The sequence below is a fragment of the Anas acuta genome, chromosome 7 (genome assembly GCF_963932015.1).
Source record: "Anas acuta chromosome 7, bAnaAcu1.1, whole genome shotgun sequence".
Taxonomy (NCBI): domain Eukaryota; kingdom Metazoa; phylum Chordata; class Aves; order Anseriformes; family Anatidae; genus Anas; species Anas acuta.
In genome coordinates, this window is record NC_088985.1 from 24,624,630 (window position 1) to 24,647,764 (window position 23,135).

Sequence of the window (23,135 nt, forward strand, 5' to 3'; positions counted from 1 at the left end):
GAACTTCCACAGAAGAGGTAATTAAAAGTTATATGAAAGTATTGTATCGCTGTTTTAAAAAGCACATATGCTACTGGAAAGCAGAAAATGAAGTGTTCTCCATAAGGCATGGAAAGCAGTCCTTCCCATACCGCTAGATGCTGGTGATGCCTCAGCAGAAGGAAGGTACCCAGCTGGGTGCAGCTCCAGGCTCCAAAAACGAAGCAGAGTGACTGCAGAGAGTCTCAACAGAGACAACCAAGAATGACAAGAGGACAGGAAAACACAGGATGAGGGTTGGTTAGTGCATCCCATATAAAAGAAGCAACAATCTCCCAACCATATAAAAGGCTACTACAATATGGAGAACAAGAAATCGTGTCTCTGTAGGCTAAATATAATGTGCTAAACTGTAACTAGGAAGACTGTGCCTAGATTTTAGGAAAATCTAGATACTAGGAAAACAGTGACGTTAGTGAAACAGTGGCATTGCTTGCCCATGCAAGGCACAGGGGATCCCTATTAGGGAAGGTTTTTAAGAACATGTTAGATGAACATCTCTGGAATGACTTAAAGAAAGCTCGTTCTGCCTTTGGGACGCAGGAGGGACTAAACAGCCTCCCACAGTCCTCTTCCGACTTACTCTGACCTCAACAACACAGAGCAAAAATAGAAGTCCTAAAGAGAGCAAGGCACTAAAAGGGATGCAAAAGTTAACACTGTCATGGTTGTGTTTATTTTATACTCCTTATAAACATAACACTACTGGAAGCTGATCGACATTGTGTTTATTTTTAAAAGACATTTCACAACCCTGATTTACTTGCCTTTACTCCCTGAGACAAACAGTAGAACAAAACTAAGCATGAAATGGGAGTCTTTGTTTGCAACTCCGTATCTTTTTCTTTTTAATGGCAACCAAAATGCCTGAGCTGTCACTTTTATCTTGTTTATGAAATATTCATACCCAGCTTCCTTTCTGCCAACATCCTAGGGACACCCTTGGAAAAGAAAATTATGTATTAAAGGACGTACCCCTGAGAGGGAAAGTTCTAATGAAATGTTAACAGAGCAGCTTCAAACTTGAGTGAGACCCACATTGTAGTAAGGCTATTCCAGCTGATTATTAACTAATCTATCTGCATTTCTAAAGTCCCCTATTCTCCGTGGTACCTACCCTCAGCTTCCAGTTTGAAAATTAAACAGATATCTAATAGTGAAAATCTGCTGAGGAAAACAAACAGACCTATCAGGAAAGAACTAATTCATAGCACATGCTGCCCCACTGCCACCCCTAAAAAAGCTCTTCTGCTCTGAACTGCTGACTAGTTTAGTGTTCCCCGGGGCGTACACAGCTTCTTAATTTGAACCGAATGACAGCTGGGCGTAAAAATCGCAGTCTGTGTATCTCACTTGTCACAGTGGGATAAGAGCATCATCAGATGAGGAAAGTGAGGAACAAGCCCCCACATTGCCTGCACAGCCAAATGATGTCCCGACTCCCCAGCCCCTGAATTTTGGTTTAGGTGTTTGTGGGGTTTGGGACCAACGTGACGTTTCAGGGTGCTACGCACGCCTCTCCAAAGGTGGCTTGAAACACACAGCACCTGCTGTCTTAAATGGGGGCAAAAGAGCTGAAGATGCAGTTCCCTCACCATCCTCTCCTCTCCGACAACCCCCTCCAGAGCGAGTCTGTCCTGACCATCCTCTCGATCAGCTTCTTCCAGAGCATGCCATCCGACGTCACGCGGTACCACTCCTTGCACACCAGCTCAGCGGCGCACAGCGATTTGGCATCCAGGTAGGACAGGATGTTCTCAGCAATATGATCCAATCCCCGAGCTGGGAAAAAAAAAAAAGAAAAAAAAGAGAAAAAAAAGAAGTAAATAAAAGCATTATTTGTTTGGGAGATGTGCAGTTTAAAACAACTCCCCTTACTAGTACAAAGATGCCCTCTCTTCCCCATCCTTTTCCAGCTACTCTTCTGCATGCAGAGCTGGACCAAATGCACAGAAGAGCATTTGTGGCTAAGTTCAGGAGTGAACAGCGTTCTCCAACTTCCTTTGGATATAACACAACAAGTCATTAAAAATAATAAAGAATCCAAGAAGTCATTCCAATCTATTTCGATGGGTTTTAGCACTAGGGGGATATTCTATGGATGGCATTTCCAACTCAGCGACGCAGCCCCCAAAATCTCTCTATATTAGGACCATTTCTCATCTCACTGCTACAGCTGTTCTCATGTTCCAACGGCTCAAAAGCTGTTTTTGCTAAAGCAGTAGCTTTTAAACGTAATGAAGAAAAAAATATATATTCCCAATGTGTGCCCTGAAGGGTAGTGGTACCTTTAGACATGGGGGAGGGAAAGATATGCAGATGCACAGGGAAGGGGAGAGGGAAGAAGAGGCTGGCTGAGGAGAAAGTGAAGCAGGTTTGCTGGCTTCATTCATTTCAGTGGGTGGAGGGAAAATATGCACCAACACTATATAATTTGCAAATATTTTCCAGTGCGGATACCAGGACTGGCTTTGTTTCAACACGGCTGGAGTAAAAGGTAGAGCAGATGAGTAAAAAGACAGCAAGCAGCAACAATTTCAGGGCATGGCTCTGTAGCCTGGGTAGCTCCTAGCAGCACAAGGAGCCATCGCTGCACTGGGGGCAGCAAGGGGATGCTCTGCTTCGTAACCAGAGGGATGGGTTCAGCAAAAACGTGCCCTCATACACTCAGATGCAATCACCAGCAAGACATCAGAGAAATAAGATGCCGTTTAAATGAGTTGTTGTGTAAATATAACTTGTCTTTGAGGCTGCCAAATTCCCGAGTGAGATAGTGTCAAGACATCATCCCACTTCACGGGTCACATTTCGGAGGCTTTGTCAAAGTTGTGGTTGAGACCCCACTACCCCTCAGGCATCATGTCCACACCAACCCAAAAGGAAGCACGGGAGATCAATATTACATGCGTCTTCCTTCCACTTCACATCCAGGACAACATCCTTTCTTGCTTTCAAAGCAACAGCCTCAAAGACCAGGCCCTGCTTGTCAGTGACAAAGAAAAAGCAGCCAAGGCAGTTGTATGGTCGCATATTCATATATCAGCAGCCCAAACTGGGTGCAATCAGCTGATTCTGATTAGAGCTCATGAGAAACAAAAGGCCCAACCTTTGTTTGGTTTCATTAACTGAAAGATCTCAAACTTATCTCCTGGTGCATGAAAACAAGAAAACTCAGCACATCTCCTCACTCCTTTCAAACATCCTGAGTTTATAAACACACTGGGTGAGACTTTCTGCCCAGCCTTTTCTGCGTCCATTCACGGAGCAGAAAAAGCCCAGGAATGATTCCACGCGCAGCCAGAGAGAGCAGAAAGAAGCCTGACATTTCTTATCTTTATAGGTGCAAAATTAGATGTCAACCTGCAAAATAAAAGCATCAGCAGCCTTTATTATGTATTTAATCTGAAAAGATATATGCAGCCATTAACAGGAAACACTCTCTTTAAAAAAAAAAAGTGTTTGTAAATTTAGATTGACACTACAGCAACTCGTGGAAGGAGAGATGTGTTTTGGTGAAGCTGAAGCGGAATTTGCAGGAATTCCACAATTTGGTAGGGCAGATGTGGACAGTTGTGCTCCCTTCCTTCCCCACCTTGATGCCTGCAGTCCTGAGCTCTCTCCTGGCTGGAAACGGCATATTTGCTTTCCCAATCTGTGTTGCTTCCAATGGGGAAACAGACACCGACCCACCAGGACATTAAAAATGCCTGCCCATGCAGCATCCACATTTGCCTTTTTATGTAAGCAGCAAAACAGAAAGAAATTATTTGATACGGGGAACAGATCAGTGGCTTTAGGAAGCAAGGAACACTGCATGAAATGGGGACAATATCCCTCACCCACAATTGTGTTTCTGACCCACCTGCCCCTTCTGGATATTCAGGAGTTTTACTTTAAACCCATTTGTAGTGAGGTGTCATAACTACTATAAGTTTCCATCACTATAAGTCACACTTTTGACCCTAGACAGATCCTTTGCAGACAAGAAATACTGATGTTTTGGCCTCCCCTTCCCACATTTATGATAAGTGGAAGGGCAGAGCTATTTTGGCCTGGCAGCAAACAAAAATAATTTTATTCTTATGTGAGCCATATATCTGCTGGAGCATCGCTTCCTTAAAAAAAATCTCCTTGCACAAAAGCTTTTGCTAAACTAATGTGAAACACGATTAGCCCTTCAGTCCTCCATACCAACTGTTAAAAGAATCTTTCCGTTATTTCACACATGAAACCCTTTTAAAATGACTTTGCCCATAAAAAATGTTAAACAGCTTGGAAATGCTAAGCAAAGGCCTTGTTGTTTTTTTTTTAGAAACAGAACAAAGTTTGTTAAGTACGCAGTTAAGCCGTGTTTTTCAAACAACCTTAATTCTGTCCTAAGCACTGGGAAAATATTCTGAGCCAATTTCCTCTATATAAGCAAAGTCTGCTCATGATCTAAAACTACCTCTGGTCATTCTGTGGGACAGCGCTAGGAGGACAGAGATAAGATGCCTCATGATTTTGGAGTATCTTTATTGTTTTATTTACTTGAGGGGGGAGCAGGAAAGAGAATGAAGGTGTAAAAATGAAACCAGAGTACTGAACACTTGCACATTTCAGAAAGCTACAAAATACTTGAAGAGTTCAGTCTTTTTTTTTATTGACTTAATTCAAATTTTTAGGTTCACCATTCTTTCCTCAGCGGTTTCTGAACTTTCCCTTTTCCCACCACCCTTACTGGAAACCTGCCTATACCAAGGACATTCTGCACCTCCCAGGCTGCAGCCTGAGCCAGTACAGTTCTTTGTCATTCATTTTCTCCCTTAGAGAGAATTATATATATTCACTATATTCATTAGGACATTAGCACTTTGCAAATATGCAAATTGATGCTCGTGCTTTATTTAAGCACACAGTTCCCTCAACTGTTCATATATTCAGATATTAGCTGCCTAATTCTTAACTATTCTGCACTTGGGTATAGCAAAATTCAAAGCTAGAGCTGCCTCCTGAATAAGTGTGAAAAGACCACCAACAAATACGGTATGGCTGGGAAATTTTGGATGCCTGTAACAATATCTCTAATATTTGCCCCAAAAAGGGTAGCAGGATGAAATTAAACAAGTGAAAATTAGATATACTAGCTTGCTCTGGTGGAGTTTGGCAGAGTAAGACCTGGAAAAATGGTGTAACTAACTGTATGCATACTTCCACTTTAAAACTGGGGAAACCAATGCGCTTTCAAAGTACTCTCTGTTTTCCTGAAACAGAACAGTTCTACAAGTTATAATGCTGCTCTAAGTACATGAGATTATTGCCACTGGACTACTAAAAACTAGCATAAAGAAGGTACTTAGCATAACTAAGATTTTTTTTAATGCTACAACAACCATTTGATTACTGGCCACAATGAGCTTAAAAATCCAGAGTCGACATACCTAATGTCATAGCAAAACTCCTGCACTGCCTTTATGCTTTGTACAATTCACAGTTAAACATGTTTTTTCCATCTTTTTTTTTTTCATCTTATTTAAATTTCAGGCTGAGGAATCCCTTCTGAAGAATGATCAAATGACTGGAAACTCCTCTCTTCACATAGCTATGTAGTTTTAATTTAAGTTATTTTGGTTATTAATGTATTGTTGTGGGCATTACGAGCACAACTACCTGTCCTGTGGCTTGTGATGACTTTCCTTTAAGATACAGATAAGAGCTACTCCTAGCCAAACCGTGTTGGTATTAGATCATGCCTAAAGAGATGGTAGGAATACAAAACAAAATGTTCCCATGTTTTGCATCGGTACAGAGCTTTTCATTCAAAAGCTATCATCTATTTTGCAAGCTGACCCTTGAAGAGACCTCATCAGTAGGGCTGGCCAAAGTCACAGGAAGCTAGGTGGAACAGTTTTCTGGAAGACAAGGTGGAGGAGCAAGCTTCCTCTGCCTGCAAAAATACCTGGCAGTGCAGTGATGAAGTCCCTCTGTAACATGGGTTTGAGGTATGAGTTTATATGTCCGTGCTGGTAGTGACACATCTGGGAGATGAGGTGCTCCACGAACTCCACCTGGTCAGACTCGGACCACTGTTCAAAATACTTGACGCAGAGCTCCTTCTCCTTCTCATAGCTTGCAGACAGTTTTCTTTGCTTGGGCACAATCATACTGGAAGTGCCATTGGCAAGTTTTGTCTGTGAAAGGAAAGAAAAACCCAAATCATTAATAAGAAAAGAAGCTCAGGTGGTTTTATGATTTTTTTTTTGAAAACATAACAGAAGGAAAAACACTCTGATACATGAAGTTGGCCAAGTCTGTGTATCTCATTTGCTGCTGTCAGTCGGAGTGCTGTCACAGTGAGCTGTAACCCCTGCAGGACAAGGTACTGGTTCATGTCTGAGCTGCACATAAAGGACTGGTTAGATGGGAAACCATGAGTGCCGATTTAATAAAAACAATTTTATTTACACCTTGCAGACAGTAAGATGCATTTGGATTTCTCAGCTGTGGTTACCTGTTATGTCAATGCACTAACAGAAAAATGCACTTGTATTTTTTTTAATTCTAAAGAAAGGACTGCTGCTACAAGTCATAGGGAATGCCTGAAACGGATGAGAAAGAAATGGTTTGTACTTCTTTCAAGTACAAAATTATACCTTGAGAGTAAAGCCAGCTAAAACACACCCTGATATATGTGACAGACGTCTTTCACAGAATGAAAGATCTTAAACTTTCTGAGCATTGTTAATATCTTGTCAGAAAGGCTCAGCTCAAAGAGTTTCAGGGACAATACAGAACACTGACATTTCAATTTACTACTTGATAGCAGGATGTAATTTCTGCTTTCTAAACAATTTAACTGGAAGGAAAGTGCACATTTTGCATTGCAGGAATATCCTTTGTCCAATAAACATTAACCGTTTATTGGGAAATTATTTTTTTCCATAATGGTCAGATAGCTTATTAAATGTTAAATTAAGACTTTTGCTTCTTTTTAGGTTTCTTTTCATTAACCGTACAAGCTCACTTCTTTATCTTCCCAGTCTAGGAATACATACTATGGGCACGTATTTAGCCAAAGCAAGTCCAATGTTGCTGCAGAGACTTATCTGTACAGCACTCACCCTGACAATTATCATTTTCCTACTATAGATTATCCCACCAAAAGCATGATTTTCTCTTTTTCACTCCAATATTTAACATCAAACAGGGTTGTAGTACCAGTCAATAATATTACATCATTTTTATTTGCAAGATATATTTAGAAATTCTCTATTAATTATCAAATAATTAGAAACAAATTACAGACACCAGAATACAACAACCATTGATTTAGGGGTGCCATATTTCTCTTTTATGATGACAATTCCAGGCAGCAACCTCTCTAGGAGACTTCACTGACTTCAAAGGAAAAAACAAATTCCTAAATGTTTGCAGTGATATCTAAAAGAAATATATGGATCAGCTCATTTTACAGAAAAAGAAAAAAGAACAAACAACTTTTCCCAGCAAGTGCTGAAACATGTTTTGAGACCACAGAAACTAGTTATCAAAACTGGGTTTAGAAAGCAGGATTTCATTGTTGCTGCGGAGAAAAGAATTCCTGTACTTCAATAACCCCCCTGCCCCACTAGCAGTCCTGACTTCAGAACACCAAAAACATCGTAATTTGAAAATCTACCTAACTATTCATCATTTACATTCCACTTTATAGTGCAAATCCACCTAAATTTCAGCATTTCCAGCAGATCTGGACAGATTTTTTCTTGTACAAAAATGAGCTGCCATTTATAACAAGCATTTTTTTTCTATTTTGGTATTATGAATTGAAATGTGGAGATCATATCACCCATGCTCAACTGTGCAGCTCAGTGCTCTCAACATTACTTTTATCCTCACTCCTCCCTGCGGACTTGCGTGTGTGTTGAGTAAGATCACGTAAGACACAGGCTATGACTGATCTACACTACTTCATTTGGCCACCACACGGACAGCACTGACTGCAAGTGAGTCACAAACCCAGTATTGGACATCAGGAAAGAAACACTTTCTCTTGGGCCAACTTTTTATATAGAGAAATCTCTAATGACTGTGGGAATGACGTCCTTGGTGTGAAAACTGGAGTTTTCCTAGCAAAGTCCACAGCTGGCAACAGCCTGGCAAAAAACGATTACCAACGGACTGCCCTGAACATTGGTCTTAGGGGATTCTGGTCATTTCTGCTGCAGTTAAGCTGCCTGCAAAACAGACACCCCCATAAAAATGCTGGATTAAGACGGAGGAGAGATGTTGTATTCTACAAGCTTGATGTCGTTGAATTCCTCTTTTTTCTTTGCTGTGAAGTCAATCTCACAACAGGCTGTCTCAACAAAACATTTTTTAAAAGCCTATACCTCTGCCTTTTAATGTGAGAGATTAAGTCTTACATGATGCTGAGCTGGCAACGGAGCTGATGTGCACAGACCACAAAAGGGGCAACTTGTGCTTTTATGGGGTGGCACCAGCTTCTGGCCCTTGCTTGCCTCCTGAGCACCCTTCTCCCAGCCACCTCCAGCTCCCTGTTTCCCTCTAAAATGTCAGCCTGGGGTATCAAATAGAAGCTGCAACATCTGTAAAAAAATCAACTAATGGCTCATGTGTGTAAAAACAGATGGCTTAGGTGGGAGCAAGTCATCTTGCCTACATCCCAAGTGAATACAGGCCTCTGGGGCAGGAATAATGAGTAAATTAAAGAGCCTATTGACCAGCTTGTAACCTGAAGTCAAACTCTAGGCTGATAGAGTGGGTCTGCTAAGAAATGCACTCTATGTGTCACAGTGAGTATGTCCAAATTAGTGGAGAGCAGTACGATGTGCTTGTAGCTCTGTGCACTCTACTTTGGCCACACATGGCAGTATCAGTTTCAGGCACTGCTTGCACCCCTGCTTGGCCCAGTTTTCCATTGAAAGGAGCAGGGACAAGCCCACAGCTGGCTGTGGCATGCCCAGCAGGTCCCGTGGTCTGTACAAGCAGAGGACCAGGCAGACAGGGCCAACCACAATCACACCAGTTCTGCAGATACAACAGATGAACTCACAAGGCTCCAAAATCACGCGACCACAATGCATGCACCCATGCCTCCCCCAGACTGTCTGCAGCTACAGTTGAGAAGAAAATTCCAAAACTTCACTTTGAAGAGTCCTAAAACCCACTGGGGGTTCAATGAAAAAGGCCTGTTATTAAAAAAAAAAAAAAGAAAAAAAGAAAAGGAACAACAAAACAATGACATCAAGCATCTGTATTATTAAAGCGCTGGGGGTGGGGAGGGACTGGTTACAAGCAGCAAGAGAATCGATTTGGCTTCCTAATAAACCCTGATGACTCAACCTTTCTGATCAGCTGCCTCCAGTTCACTGCAAACCCCCTCCGAATGGCCGCAGTTTGTGTTTCCTGGAGCACGCAGTGGCCTACAGGGTCCTCCTCCTCCTGGTACCACAGCCAGGCCTAGCCTGACGAGGTGAAAACTGCCCTGCAGGCCAGGCACGCTGCTAGGTTCAAAATTCATCCAAACATGAATGTAAATATAAAGCATATTATGCTTTTTATAAGCTTCACCACCAAAAGTGGCAAAGAAGAAGAAGCACTGGTAGGCTGGCACCCTGGGAGACAGCTTGGGTGCAACACAGCAAACTACTAGCTTGGAACAGAGAAAGGTTTTTGTGCTTTTTCACAAACCCCTGGTTAAATGAGGGCTTGGTGATGCTCAGGGTGGCTCTGGACATGCCACCTTGTCTGCAAGGACAGCTGAGGTGTCCTCCTCCAGCGGTGTGCCCGAGCTAGTAGGCCGTGCCGGGAAACCCAGGGGACTGCCTGCCTCAGGTTGGTACTAGCTCAGGGATCTATGTACTATGCTCCATTGCAGCCCATAATTACAAGACCATTTCTCCAAATGGCTACATTTAACACAAAGCACATTTGTATGCCCAGTGAAGTAGAAGAGGACTAATATATGAGAGGGCTTTAATCTAAATAATGGTTCGCGACTATAGGAAGGTGCCATATTTCAGCACAGATAAATAAAGCCTGGATAAATCTGCTGCTTTGCATATAAAACAAAATAGCTGTGGTATATCACAGCTGTAACCCACGTATGACAACCAAGGTTATTTTTGTTTTTGTTCAGTAGGGGGGTTAAGAATCCTTCTGAAGCACAGGAAGAAAAAAAAAAGCACCAGCACAATTCTCTGATCATGGCATAGGCCTTAAATAGTGTTTTACCACCTGTACTAATGGTCAAAACCTTGATTTTTTTTATTAAAAACCACAGTATCTTCTAATTATCGCAGAGGGTTTTATTAAGGCACTTTGCACGGCGTGGATGAATTCAGATTATACATTTCTTGATGGTAAGAGGAGATCTCTTTTAAGAAAAACAGAACCTGTTTCCTACAATACCATGCGTGGCTTAAACAATCCCAACAAGGTTGGGACTTGCTGAACCTTCCAGACATCTTCACGCTGGAGCTCTACAAAGAGTGAAAGCTTTGGTCACTACCATAAATTTCTCACTGAACTTCTTTCCAGATGAAATGAAGGGAGTTCCCCCTGACAACCCAGTACCAGCAGGTCAAACTGGGTTTCCTCCCTTCTTCCCCGTACTCACTGGGGCTGCGGGCTCCGACCCAGGTAGATGTCTTCTTTGGCTTATTTGCAGCTGCAGCATTTCACCTCCAGCTGCTTGCACTGCCAGTCGTGGTTAAGTCACTGATCTAGACAGAGCCACCTTAACAGGAATTTTGGATGGGTCTTAGTGAAGGGGAGGAAAAAAGAGGACATAATGTTTAATTATAAGAAATGATTGAAATAGGCACAGACATACCCCGGGTGCCTCTGCACTGCAGCAAGCTCTAAACTTGTTATCGTTAATGGTTTAAATTTCACTGTGCTAATCATTTCAGGACACAAGCCTTTCTTGATAATCTAATGAATTATTCCAACATCCTTCAGCAAAAAAAATCCTCCATGACAGCACTAATTACAAGACGTTTTCCCAGTGCTTATGTAAAATATGACAGAGCAGCAGCTTAGGGAATTGCAGAAAACTGCTTCTAATTTCCACTGAGAAACTGACAAACACCTCTCTTTCATCTCTCCCAGCTCTCAAGTAAGATTTAACTTTCTCATTTAGTTAATTACCGAGTGAGGATCATCATTTTCCCGGATCGGAGCGGCACAGAGCCTTTATCGTGTTAACTTGTGAACTTGATCGATGGCTGCTGCTAAAACTTAATAACTTCACCCCCTGGCAAATTGTAAGATAAATATAATAGGAGAAACTCTGACAGTAAAAACCTGCCAGAAATGAGCGCTGTGTTTATGTTTCTTTGCAGGCAGCAAAAAAACAACCGACAGCTTATTACTGGGTGCGTGTTACTTATATTTAAAAGACTCCAGGCAGTTAACTTTCTGCGTACTGCTCAAACTTTACTCACAAGATAAAAGACACGGGGGGAAAAAACGAGCGATTGGATGACAAATAAAGGTACCGTGGAGGTGTATGTCCGGCGTGGGGGGAGATGGTAACTTGACAATGAAAGCAGAGCCACGCTTGTGTCCGTATCCTGAATATTCCTCAGGATTAACTGCATTAAGAAACCAACAGTGAATCCAAACACGAAACTAGTTGTTTCAGCAGCAGCACAAACAAAGCTCAGGAATTTTGAAGCTGTGTGGGAAAAGCGGAGGGATTAAAAGGTACGAGGGTGGCAGCGAGATGTTTCGGTTTGATGCCTGAAAAGCCACGCTCAGACGGGGAACGCCGGCACGGCTCGCTTCCCCAAAGCTCCTTGTGTGGCCATGAACCTGCTTGCTCCTGCCCGGGATGAAACACCACTCGATACCACTCCAACGTAGCAAGATGATAAAAAGGTTGAAATGGAGCTGGGACCGTATGCCAGCCCTCCATACTACAGGGCCGAGCTAGTATTTCAGAGTCCTGTTGAAAGGGGGCTGTTTGCATGGCCTAGAGGCAGTAACGGCGTAATTAACAGGACACAGGTTCAATTTCTATGGCTGGCTTCTTCCTTTTTAGGCTTGTAATTACCAAATGCCGCAGAATTGATTCCCAGTCTGCCAAGGAGAAGCAAAGAGGCTGGAAGTCATTTATAGCTCCTTAACGGCAACTTCCCATCCAAGAGCTCCCTCGCTTTGAGATTCGGGGGTGACGAGCGGGTGTCTCACCATAAAGAGCAGGATCTCACGAGCCACAGCACCTGAATGACACGAGAAGGGTAGCCGGCTTCTCATTTTTCTCCCTTGCAGAGTAAACCTGCTTTTCTGATGTTTGACTTGACAGAAAAGCTACAATGCTAGGTCATTAAACAACTCACTCCATTTACTTTTATTTTAAAAGCTCGGTTTAGAATCTACCCATTTCTGCCTGCCTCCATCTCACATAACAGACTCTGTGAGGTTAACCATGGGTTTAGCACATATATGGACTTACTCGCTCAGTACTGAATTAGTTTCCACGCTGCAAAGCTCACTGAAACATTCTGAAAAACGAACATAACCCAGAAGCAGATGATCATCAATCACATCTGAGAGTCAAAAGAAAGCACCATGAAAGAAACCACGGCATCATTACTATTTATTTTCAAGAGAAAAATTCAAAATACAAGCTCATACTGAAATTAACAGCCCCCTGGTTACTCAAGGAACTTGCAGTTTTGCCTGTCTGTGGCTTTCAGCTGCTTGCCCACATCTGGTTTCTAATCACACTGCAGAAAAAAAACTTTGATAAGAAAGGACACATCTAGATGAAAGATCACTGGAATTACGCTGGACATAGCAGCCCAACCTTCTGCACTTTCTGAAATCCTGGGGGGCCAATAGTTTTCAGAGGTACCATCTAAGTACCTATGATATGGTGTTAGCCTGGAGGGCACCTGGCTAAGGCTATTACCTCAGACACGAAGAAAGGGAGATGGCTGCTTTGTTTTAGGGCCGGAGAAAGCTGCAGACACCAGAGAAGTAATGCTCTGATTCTCTCCGGGGACTGGGGAGGTAGGACTGAGCCATGGGTGCTTACACACCTGCTATATAAAGAGCAGCAATAACACCTTGCTGGAGAAGCTGCTCCCCTCCTACACTGCTACCCAGTAAACAGCAACAGGGAGAGGAGATTAAAAAACTATTCTTTTAAGCTAATACTTAATGTTTCAGACAGCCTAATAAAGTTTAATTGCCTGGAATCTCCTAGCTCTTACTGTAAACTTTCCTTTGATATAGGTCTCCCATCTAGATTTTAAGTGCTGGTAAAAACCTCCAAAATAAAATTTCTCCGATGCCAGCAGTAGATGTGAACTGGGAGTCCCTCTCCTCCTCCTCCCCTAACTCCAAGTTGCCTTTGAAAATAACAAGCACTGATGAGAAATCTGCTTGCATCAGCACAGCACTGGCATATGTTACTTTCCCAAACTAAGATCCCTGACCAAATGCATATCCAGACATATGGGGCGGGGAGGAGCAGACATCATCACTCTTAAAGAGCTAATTTCAGAGCACACATTTTATTAGGTGCAAACCGATCGCACGCAAGTTTCAAAGCAGATCCTACAGTAATAAGAAATCACTTTCCCTGGAAGCCACCCAAGGAAATGCTTTCTTCCTCAGAATGGTTACCAGAACCAGCGTTGAACTGCTGGGACCATTACATGTTATTACTGCTAATGGAGGGAAGGAACATGCACATTATCACTTGGAGAACCAGTCTACTAAAGTCATCGGGTAATGGCCAGTAGCAGCACAGGGCTCGTTTATGACAGGGAAAGGCATAAGCTATGCTCTGAGCAGCAGTTTCAAAGTTTTCTGGAACAGTTGCTTCTGTTTTAAAAACACCCAAGCATGATCTACTTAATGCCTGAGCGAAGTTTCTCTTTATGGGTGTTACTGTTGATTTTCTTTTTGCTCCAAGTACTCCCTTAACTCAGAGAGAAAAGTAGCCAGAACAGGCAGGAGGACTCGAGTGGTCCAAAACATGGCTTAACTGTGAATAAATATCGCTGGGAACAACCCCCCAGTAGAGGGAGAGAATGACCTGAGAGATCTATTACCTGCAATTATTATCAATTATACTATTGAAATTTTCAAAACACTACAGTTCTGTTTATGTAAAGCTTTTATTATCAAGGAGAAGCCGTCCAAGATAGTTTACCAAGAGAGCACAGCTCCAAGCAGTATTATTTTCCATAAGCCTCCTCCTTGGCTCTTTGTACCAACTGAGAGGGCACAAGAGCACCAAACGACCTGGCCAAGGCAAAGCGAGCGAGCAATTCAGAACTGCAAATCACCAATATACATGTCATATACTATTTCCCAACTAGCAGAACACTAGATATTTCCAGGGAATACTAGAGATATGCAACAAAAAAAAATAAAAATGCAGCAGCTTTCTGAAGAACTGCAAGAGTCACATAGATGCTTGCTCCCACTACAAACGTACTCCTTAGATCTGCTGGCAGAGTTGGCCACACAAGCACTGCCTAACCTATTTCAGTCAAAATAAGCTTGTTAGCAAAGACCTGCTATTTAAACTGTCTAAGCTAAAACACCTCATCTTAAGTGAAAGCAGATCTGCAGTTCTGCTGACAGATCCTGGAGGGCAGCAACCTGCAGCAGCCAGATGAAGGCTGCGTGGTGCTCTTTTCCACCAGCACAGCTAGGTCTAGAAGAGGACATCTAGTGAGTTAACGCTGACTGATACCAACACTCCTGCTGTCAGCAGCCACCACAGAGGCAGCTGTAAGAGGAGAAGCCCATGAAATACTCCCGCACGGTGTCAGGGTCAAGGCTGGCCAGTGGATTGTAGCCAAAATCTTGACAGGTTTGTCTTGTAGCCTCCTACAAGGTAATCACACAACTCTCACCCACTAATAAGTGTCCTCTTGAGACTGGCTGTTATGCTAACCGTGCAGTCAAATGTTACCTTGCTAAACTGGAGTGATTCATGGATGCCTAATACTGCTGGAGGAGCTGGATGCGTTTGGCCTGGAGAAGGCCGAGGGTACCTTGTAGTCTACTACTACCTAAGGGGAAGTTAAAGAGGAAAGTGGGACAGAATCTTTGCAGAAGTGCATAATGACAGCAAAAGAGGCAATAGGCACAAGCTCTGGATGTTAAGAGAGTGATTTTAGAAGCACAAGTGGACAAAGTCCTGAGCAAATCGGCCTGGCTCTGAAGGCAACCCTCTGCTGAACAGGCAGTCGGACTGGAGACCCCCAGGTGGTCATCCCAGCTTAAAGCTTTACGTGACTTTTATTTTAAGACTAGGCTGGTCCATTCTTTCACTGGTATCTGTAAGAGATTCGTTATCTGAGCAACAGACAGCAAAAATAGAAGCCAAGGACATTCTCTAGTGAATTCTGTGTCTTCACACATCACACAGGGCTGGGTTAGGCCAGACGCTGTTGATAAGTGAAAGTACATGAGAGAAGAAAGACGAGAAACAGTATCCTCTGCAACCCCAAGCAAACAGCTCGGACCTTAATAGCTCCTCAGCAAGGCACATTCAGTTTCACAGCTGAGCAGACTGGGTCCCTACCAGCTGATACTCAAATTGCACGCCCAGAATCAGAGTCACAGCCTACTGCACTAGGGATTCCTCCTTGGCTCGCCGCTCAGCTGCCAATAATCTTTCAGAAAAACCTTCAAAGTAAAGGAGGGAGGGAGCCTCCCAGTATTTTTGCATCCTTTCATCCCACTTTGGAGTATTACTTTCCTATCACATCAAGAGTGGAATCAGTGTTGAGTGAATCATGTGATAAATCTCTTCCAGCCTCATTGCCTCGATGCATCCCATTGTAAATTTATCTAATAATCACCAACCCTTTAATTTCTATTATAATAATTGGCTAAACATCTAAAACCCACTTACATGCTGAGTGAAGTAGTTTTTCCTTACAATAGTTTTCAATATATTTTCCTTCAAATATAAATAGGTCTTCTATGGTGAGAACTGCTGTCCTCTGTGAAAACAAGTATATGGGAACATTCGACTTTACCACTGTATGTTATTTGTTAAACACTTCAGTGATACATCTCGTTTCTTTCCTGTATTTTCAGGGAGTTCACAATAGCCTGTATTTAGCCTAGTATTTGTACAGTTGAAAATGTACTACGTGCATCTTCTCATCTAGAAAAAGCAATTTGGGATCACGCCTGAAAAAAAACATATGCAACTTTCTGATGCCAAATAAAATTAAATATTAAGAGAATTCAGGATTTCCTACCAGAGACCAAGCTAGACAGACACACCACTCACAGCCTGCTCCTTTGATCGAGGGGTTAGAGCTCCCTCTAGCACCCTCAGAACAGAAGAGCCATAGATGCTAAGATGTGACTATCTGGTCTCATCCAAGGCACTCTTGGGTAGTGTTGTCCATACTTTTTATTTGTTTTGCTTTTTGCTGCCACATGAATAATTCAGAATACACCCGCTAGTTTGTCTGAAATTCAGGAGAAACAAGTGTCAGAAGAAATTCTCTCCCTAAGTGATTATAAATACCCAGATTACTATAATTAACTGTTCTCTGTTTTAAAATGTAATTTAAGAGCAGTTGAAGGATTTTCATGTCAGCCGTGGGCAGAACGTGAAATGTAGCAAGAAATTAAATGAAAAAGTTGTTGAAAATTTCAAGTTTCCCAGCGTACAAAAGTCTTGCTGCCTCACCCTACCTTGCAGCTGACAAACATCCTAAGGCAGCTGACAGCTCGCCTCCAGTTGTGAATTAGCTGTTTCTGCTTCAGCATTAAATATTGAGTAACTCAGCTTAAGTGAAACTCAAAAGGTGTAACCCTGCTGAGTTCTGCACAATGCTGAAGACAGAGAAACAGCTAATGACAGAAGGAGCGTCAGGCCTTTTTTAATCACAGGTTATTACTTATTAATTCTTGATAAACTGAAAGCTGGCAGTACAATGGAAAAATGAGAAGGGAAAACAGGAGCCGAGTCTTTCAAGTTTTATTCCTAACTCTCCCACTGCTTTCTTGAGTTGCCGTAGGCAAGTCACTCCTCTTCATTTCAAGAGTCTCTGTTAAATGCATGTGTCTTAATACAAGCCACATAGAGAAAAAAGCAAGGCTTGATGCTGGGAAAGGCCTGGGAGGCCACTGCATGGAAGGTAAGGGCAAGTACCACTGAAGGACACCACACCACACAAATGTAAGCTTTCCCCTCAAGCACTGGCATACACTTTTGACCCTTACAAAATAAACAAAAAAAACTTGTTAGAAATGGTATGGCCTAGACATTATCAATTAGAAAAAAATGTGGCTGCACTTATCATTTTTGCAGCATCTCAAAGCAGACTCAAAATTCGCAGGTGTAGAGAAAAAATTACATTTTCTCAAACTGAGCCACTGCAGGCAGATACCAGATACCAACATAAATGTGGAAACAAGCACACTCCCTGAACACGAGTGCCCTAGAGAGGGTGCACTTTAGTTAAGTTCCATTACTTACCACAGCAATTTCAATATTTAACCACCAGGGGCCTTCGGAACATTGCTCGGCTTTAGAAGTTTGCAATTTTAATATTAGTGTGTGACAGAGACGAAGAAACACAATAGGATGTTAGGCTACCCCCAGTTACATTTTCGCTTCTCTGACAAGTCCAGTAAGAAAGCCTAGAAGTAACCAGAGCCGAGGAGATGACAGAAGCACCTGACAAACACGACGCAAACTTCCTGGCATAACCTGCCCGTGTCCCTCAGTCCCAGCTGACAGCTGTCCTTGCCATTCCGGGCCCGAACTCTCTGTACGCAGTCCTGCTGCTGCACCCAAACCCTGACACCCAGACCGTCCCTCTCGTGGTACAGCTGGCATCCGAGGCCGGTTCTTTCATCCCCTTAAGAGGACTTGGAGAAAAGCGCTGGCAACTCCTTCCCGCTCCCCACACCTCTCCCATGTGGCAGGAGAGGATTACAGGCGGTTATCTGACCTGTCCAACGCCAGTGGAAGGGCATGTGAAGTGAAAGCAAGACCAGTTGACGATGCTGGCAGTGCTCAGCTCCCTGGATCCACAACGCAGTCCAGCTGCTCTCCCCAGCGCCTACGCACGATGGTGGCTCGGTTCTGCTCAGAAACAGGTACGTGGTTGTGCTGGCAGGACGGTGGCAAGCCACGGCATCAGCAATGTCTTCCTACACATATGTGCCCAGGAACTTTCTAGATCTCTGATCACCGCTAAATATTAGAAGCCACCTCTCTCCCATCTTCATTTAGGATGCAGTTTGCAGTCATTGCTCTTGTGCCCGTGTTCCTTTGCATCCCTTCATGAGGTCCTCGGTGCTATCTTAGGAAACAAAGGGGAGGCAGCTAGTGCCCAACGTAGCCCTTCTCCTGCAAACACATGAAATGCTCCACGCATTAGCTAGATCTGTGGATGCTGTGGCAGACTTGCGTATTGAACTGTAGTGTAAGAAGTTCTGCGTATGCAAAACTTGGGAGGAGCAGGTACCTAACCATTGACATTAATTGGGACTAATGAATTCAACGTTGATTGTGCTCCGAGCAGAAGTTGGACCTCCCAAGGTCTCTTCCAGCTTAAGCTGCGATTCTCTTCTTCTATACCTTGGGTCAAAGCTCATCTACACGTCCCAGGCTTTTGGAAAAAAAAGGTATTTAGGTTTTGGCTGAAACCAAAATACAGTTGTCTGATGTCGATGCATGTCATTTATTATAAACAAAACTTGAAATTCCATTTAAAAGATGTTTTACGGAGAATTATTTTTTTTAAAGCTTTCCAGCTCTGGGCTTGACAAGCCTCTGCTTTTTTTTATCATTCATTCTTTGCAGCAATCAAATACCAGATTCTTAAAGAGTCCTGTAGATATGAGGGCACTTCTGCTTTTCCAAGTGGAGAGGATTCAAGGGCCCTGCTTGGAAATCTGATCTTGACTTTCAATTCTGTCCCTCCAACTGTTTTACTTTTTTTTTTTTCCAAAAACTGTTGATTTTGTTCCAATCCATGGGTTGTCTCAAAACTGTAGCTGATTCTGTCCACAAATGATTATACTCCACATATATCTTCACTTACAACCCAAACCCATTGCAGAATTCAGGTCTCAAACAAGAAACTAATTGACTGTAATACTTAATCACCATCAGAGTCTTCTAAACTCACACTGCAACCCACCTCTGAACTGGCTGAGATTAGAAATGATGATCATGCCCAGGATTGGCAGATCTCAATTAACATGCTAGGAGAATAATCTGATTCGACAGAATCACACAATTCTGTGAAATCCAGGGACTTAAAAGAAAACAACACTTGCACATAATTGGCATAAATTAAGCAACATTTTTATTACCTATAATCAAAGACTTACAAGGAAGGTTTACTTGCCAGAAAGAGGGCTTTCTTTGCTGAGAAATTACAAGTCTTACTTAATTAACAATCTAATTTTTTTCATAGCGTAGCTGCTAAGTATTTTTCACTTTTATTTTCCCCCAGATGAATGTTATATAGGGGAACTGACTCCGAACACAAAAGCTATTGTTTAAAAATTGACAGAAGTGGGGTCAGAAAAGACCATGCTGCAATATTTTAATAATCACCTGCTTCAACTCAGCTCACGGCCATTGTCGCAAGGCTCTCATTTTGTGTTCTGCAGCAAGTGGAGGATGGATATGAGAGTTATGGATATGAGAAAGTTAAATCTGAAGGTTAAATCTTTCGCAAATTCAGGGCATGCTTTATCATGAAGGTAAGTTTGCCTGTTGCACGCACAGCCCTGTCAAGATTCACTATTACAGCAGGGTAAGTAATAGTGGCTACTTTGAATGCTACTTCCAAGTCTGAGAGCAATTATCTGCTCGCTCGTTTTTAATTTTCCTCAACAGTGAGGTTCAGCAATCTATACAGTCGGCTTTCCAAACTGCAGCCTCAGCTCAGCCCGTCAGTCACATGCAACAAGGGACTGCCTGCCTCGTTGAAGTTATCTCGGATATGAGCTTCTACAGGCGGACTAATTTGAGCCCCTTTTTGTAAATTATAAATTGTGTTAAATATACATGAAGGCAAATATGGAACAATTTGTTTCACTGCACAACGTGAGTTATTTCCCATTCTAGGTTCCCACCGAGAAAACTCTGGATTTAAAAATTTGCCAATTAGTGGCAGTAACTACTGGTGAGATCTGACCCAGCCGAACAGTAGTGCGTGCTGAACGCTGCGAAGGGCAGAGCGATGTTCTGGGAGAACTCAGGGACCAGAACACCAGACAGTAACAAGAAGCAGCATGCAGTTGTTTGCCCAAGCTTACTTTTCCCTTCAGAAGAACTGAAGGTTGTGTCCTTGCCTTAACGTGACAGTTAAGCTATAAATTCACATCAGCCATAAGCAGATCTTTGCATGTACATGAAAGCGAGCGCTAATTGATGCGGTAAAGTTTAGGACAATTATTAAATAGTGTTTGTAGAGAGTGTGATCAGGAAAGCAACAAATTAATTCCTCCAAGAAACAAATGCTCAAATATCTTCACTGTTCCTCTTTTTTCTTTAGCTAAGCCACTCCTATTCAATTTATCCTAATAAAATAAATACAAAGAGGGCATGACTGCTCCCTACACATATATGGGATAAACATATACATATATTGGAAGAACACCAAAAAGGGAAGAGCCTATTAATAGAAAAGGAAGAAACAAGCACAAACACCAATGCTACTGTCTCAGTATGAATAAGCTAGCTTGGAAACTCAGAGAAGATTTCCAGTCTTTAGAACAATCAGGTTCTGGAATGATCTTCTGATGGAAACAGAATGGAAAAAGTCCTCAAGTCAAGCTTTAACTGGTTGTAAGAGGAAACTCAAAATTCACCAGAGGGACAACACAGTACCTGCAAAAGCAAGGGGCTGGAACCAGTGACCTGAAAGGTCCCAGCAGGTAGAATGGTACAAGCCAGGAAGCAACCTGTTCTGCAAGAGGTCATTCACCACCTTGTAGCTCAGCGAACACCTGAGACAGCACAGATGCCAACTTGTTGACTGGTAATTGAGCAAACTGACCTTCAATGAGCAGAGAACATAAACGGGACCGAGGACTCCACTCTATTAAATATACAAAGGAATATTGATTCCTTTATCGTGGGTGATGGGCCACTCCATCAGCCAGAAAAAGAGCTGTCAATTTTCAATCTGAGCTTGAGCATACCTGAGATTTATGACATGCCCAACCTACACCACGAGGTGCTGAGGTGCACGAGGTACCGAGCTGCTGAGCTCCACATGACACACGGGAACACTATTTATTCTGGTATGTTTCTACCCATCTGTCTCAGCTCCAGGAGATTTGTAGGTAACCCCAGTTTGCCCTGAGACTATCCTCACTGTGTCTGCTTGGTTCGACAGGATATCCCTGCTAGTCTCTAGAGCATTTATAACACAGGTATTACACAGGAGCAGAGATCTCATTTCATACTTTCACTGCCTCCAGGTAAACTCCCATAGGAACTGGGGCAAACCTTTAAGCTGCTCGTTCACGTAATGTTTGGATGTTAGATGAAGATGGGATCTGGCAGGTGGTAAAGCAAGTGACCTCAGAGTCCCTGATGTGTATGCACTATTGCTGGAGGAGCAGGGAGGAGTTATCTCAAGTCTCTTATCACTGACCAGACAGGCTGTGACCTGCTGGACAATCACTTGTAGTGACTATGAACTCTACTGTCTCCATGGATAATCGTCTATTGTCTCTATAACTAGAAGAAAAGATGCAACTTTGCTGCTAGCTTTTGCTAGCTTGCGCCTTTAACTGATCAGCTATCTATGCATAGGTTGCGATGGCTACCTGGCACACACTTTCAGGCATTTCATGATGATTGTTGGAACCACAAAGAGCAGAAACTCAGACAGGTACCAGCTAGAGCCCAGTAGGACTCCAAATCCATTCTTACCAGTAGCAGGACCACCACTTGACCTGTCAGCTGCTGGTGATCTGCTGCAAGAGACAGAATGATGCAGGCCAGCATCTGACCTCCAGACTACTTACACTAAGTCACCTCAGATCCCTCATAAGATGAGGAATTCTTTAATTTAATATCAGGAAGCTCTGAAGGTAAATGTGACACCAGCCAAGGACAGGATCTGAAGCCTGTGGATCTGGTCTTTCAGATCAGAAGGGATTCTAACTGGCATTACTTGATCCAAAGAAGTTACTGTGGTGACAAATGGTCAGAAATGAAGGTACAGACAATTACGTATTTGGAAGTAAACTGAAGGTAAGACATCAAGTTCTCCAGTTAAAACTGTTTTATTCTCTTACACAGCATTGGAGATGAGACTGCAGACTTTCCTGACCTATAACTTATCCATGCAACCTCAGAGTTCACATTTCTCTGTCCCCCTTCCATGGGAACAAGGTATGTTTTAGGGATCAGCACTTTAATACACGTATTGATTTCATTAGTAGAGGTAAGGTTTTTTAATCTCTCTAAAGAGAAATTATATTCTGTAATAGTTTATGAATAACTGCCTATTAAAAACTTAATAGCTGAACTCACTAAATGATTTGTCTCTAAACAAATGTTCTCCTTGTGTTTTTACATTATTCATAAAAGTTTAATGTACATACATTTGATAGAACAGATACCACATTGCATAACTCGAGAAACAAAGTTACCCTGCATCACATGGTGACTCACACTGTTTATATGGAAAAGGGGGACGGTTAAAATCATGTAAAAACTTTGTCTCTTTTGAACTTTAATGTGTTTTGCCTATAAAAAAAAGATTCTACTATAATTTTTAGGTGAGGAAGGATTTCTGGGGAATGGTAATATTGATTTAGGTACACGAACCTTACCATTACTTTTTCAAACACAAACAAAATCTTCTGAGTCTGAAGACTGTAACCCAGTTTAACCTATTTTGTTAAAAATAGAAAGAAATTGCAAAGAAAATGTTGCTAACATTCTGTCAACAGCAAGCGGAAAGTTTGCCAGTCCTTGCAGAGCACAGAAAGAAATGGATAACTTCAATAAGCAAAACACAGAGAGAGTTTAGATGGAGGTAGGAAAAATTCTAATACAGAATAAAAACAGTTTTCATGAACAGTATCCAGAGATGCTTTTGTGTTGGACAAAG

The 23,135-nt window shown here is 42.5% G+C and overlaps 1 protein-coding gene across 12 annotated transcripts in view; it reads right to left on the reverse strand.

Annotated features, from left to right (window-relative positions):
* BTRC (beta-transducin repeat containing E3 ubiquitin protein ligase) overlaps positions 1-23,135 on the reverse strand; it is a 118,829-nt gene that overhangs the window by 23,722 nt on the left and 71,972 nt on the right. For 11 of the 12 annotated variants that reach the window (XM_068688294.1, XM_068688292.1, XM_068688296.1 and 8 more), the window contains 2 exons: positions 5,978-6,209; positions 1,635-1,821 (listed from right to left, as the gene is read on the reverse strand). In XM_068688294.1, the coding sequence (XP_068544395.1) occupies positions 1,635-1,821; positions 5,978-6,209 (419 nt within the window). Of the gene's footprint in view, positions 1-1,634; positions 1,822-5,977; positions 6,210-10,657; positions 10,733-23,135 lie in introns of those variants that run through there. The other variant, XM_068688303.1, reaches the window with a different exon arrangement.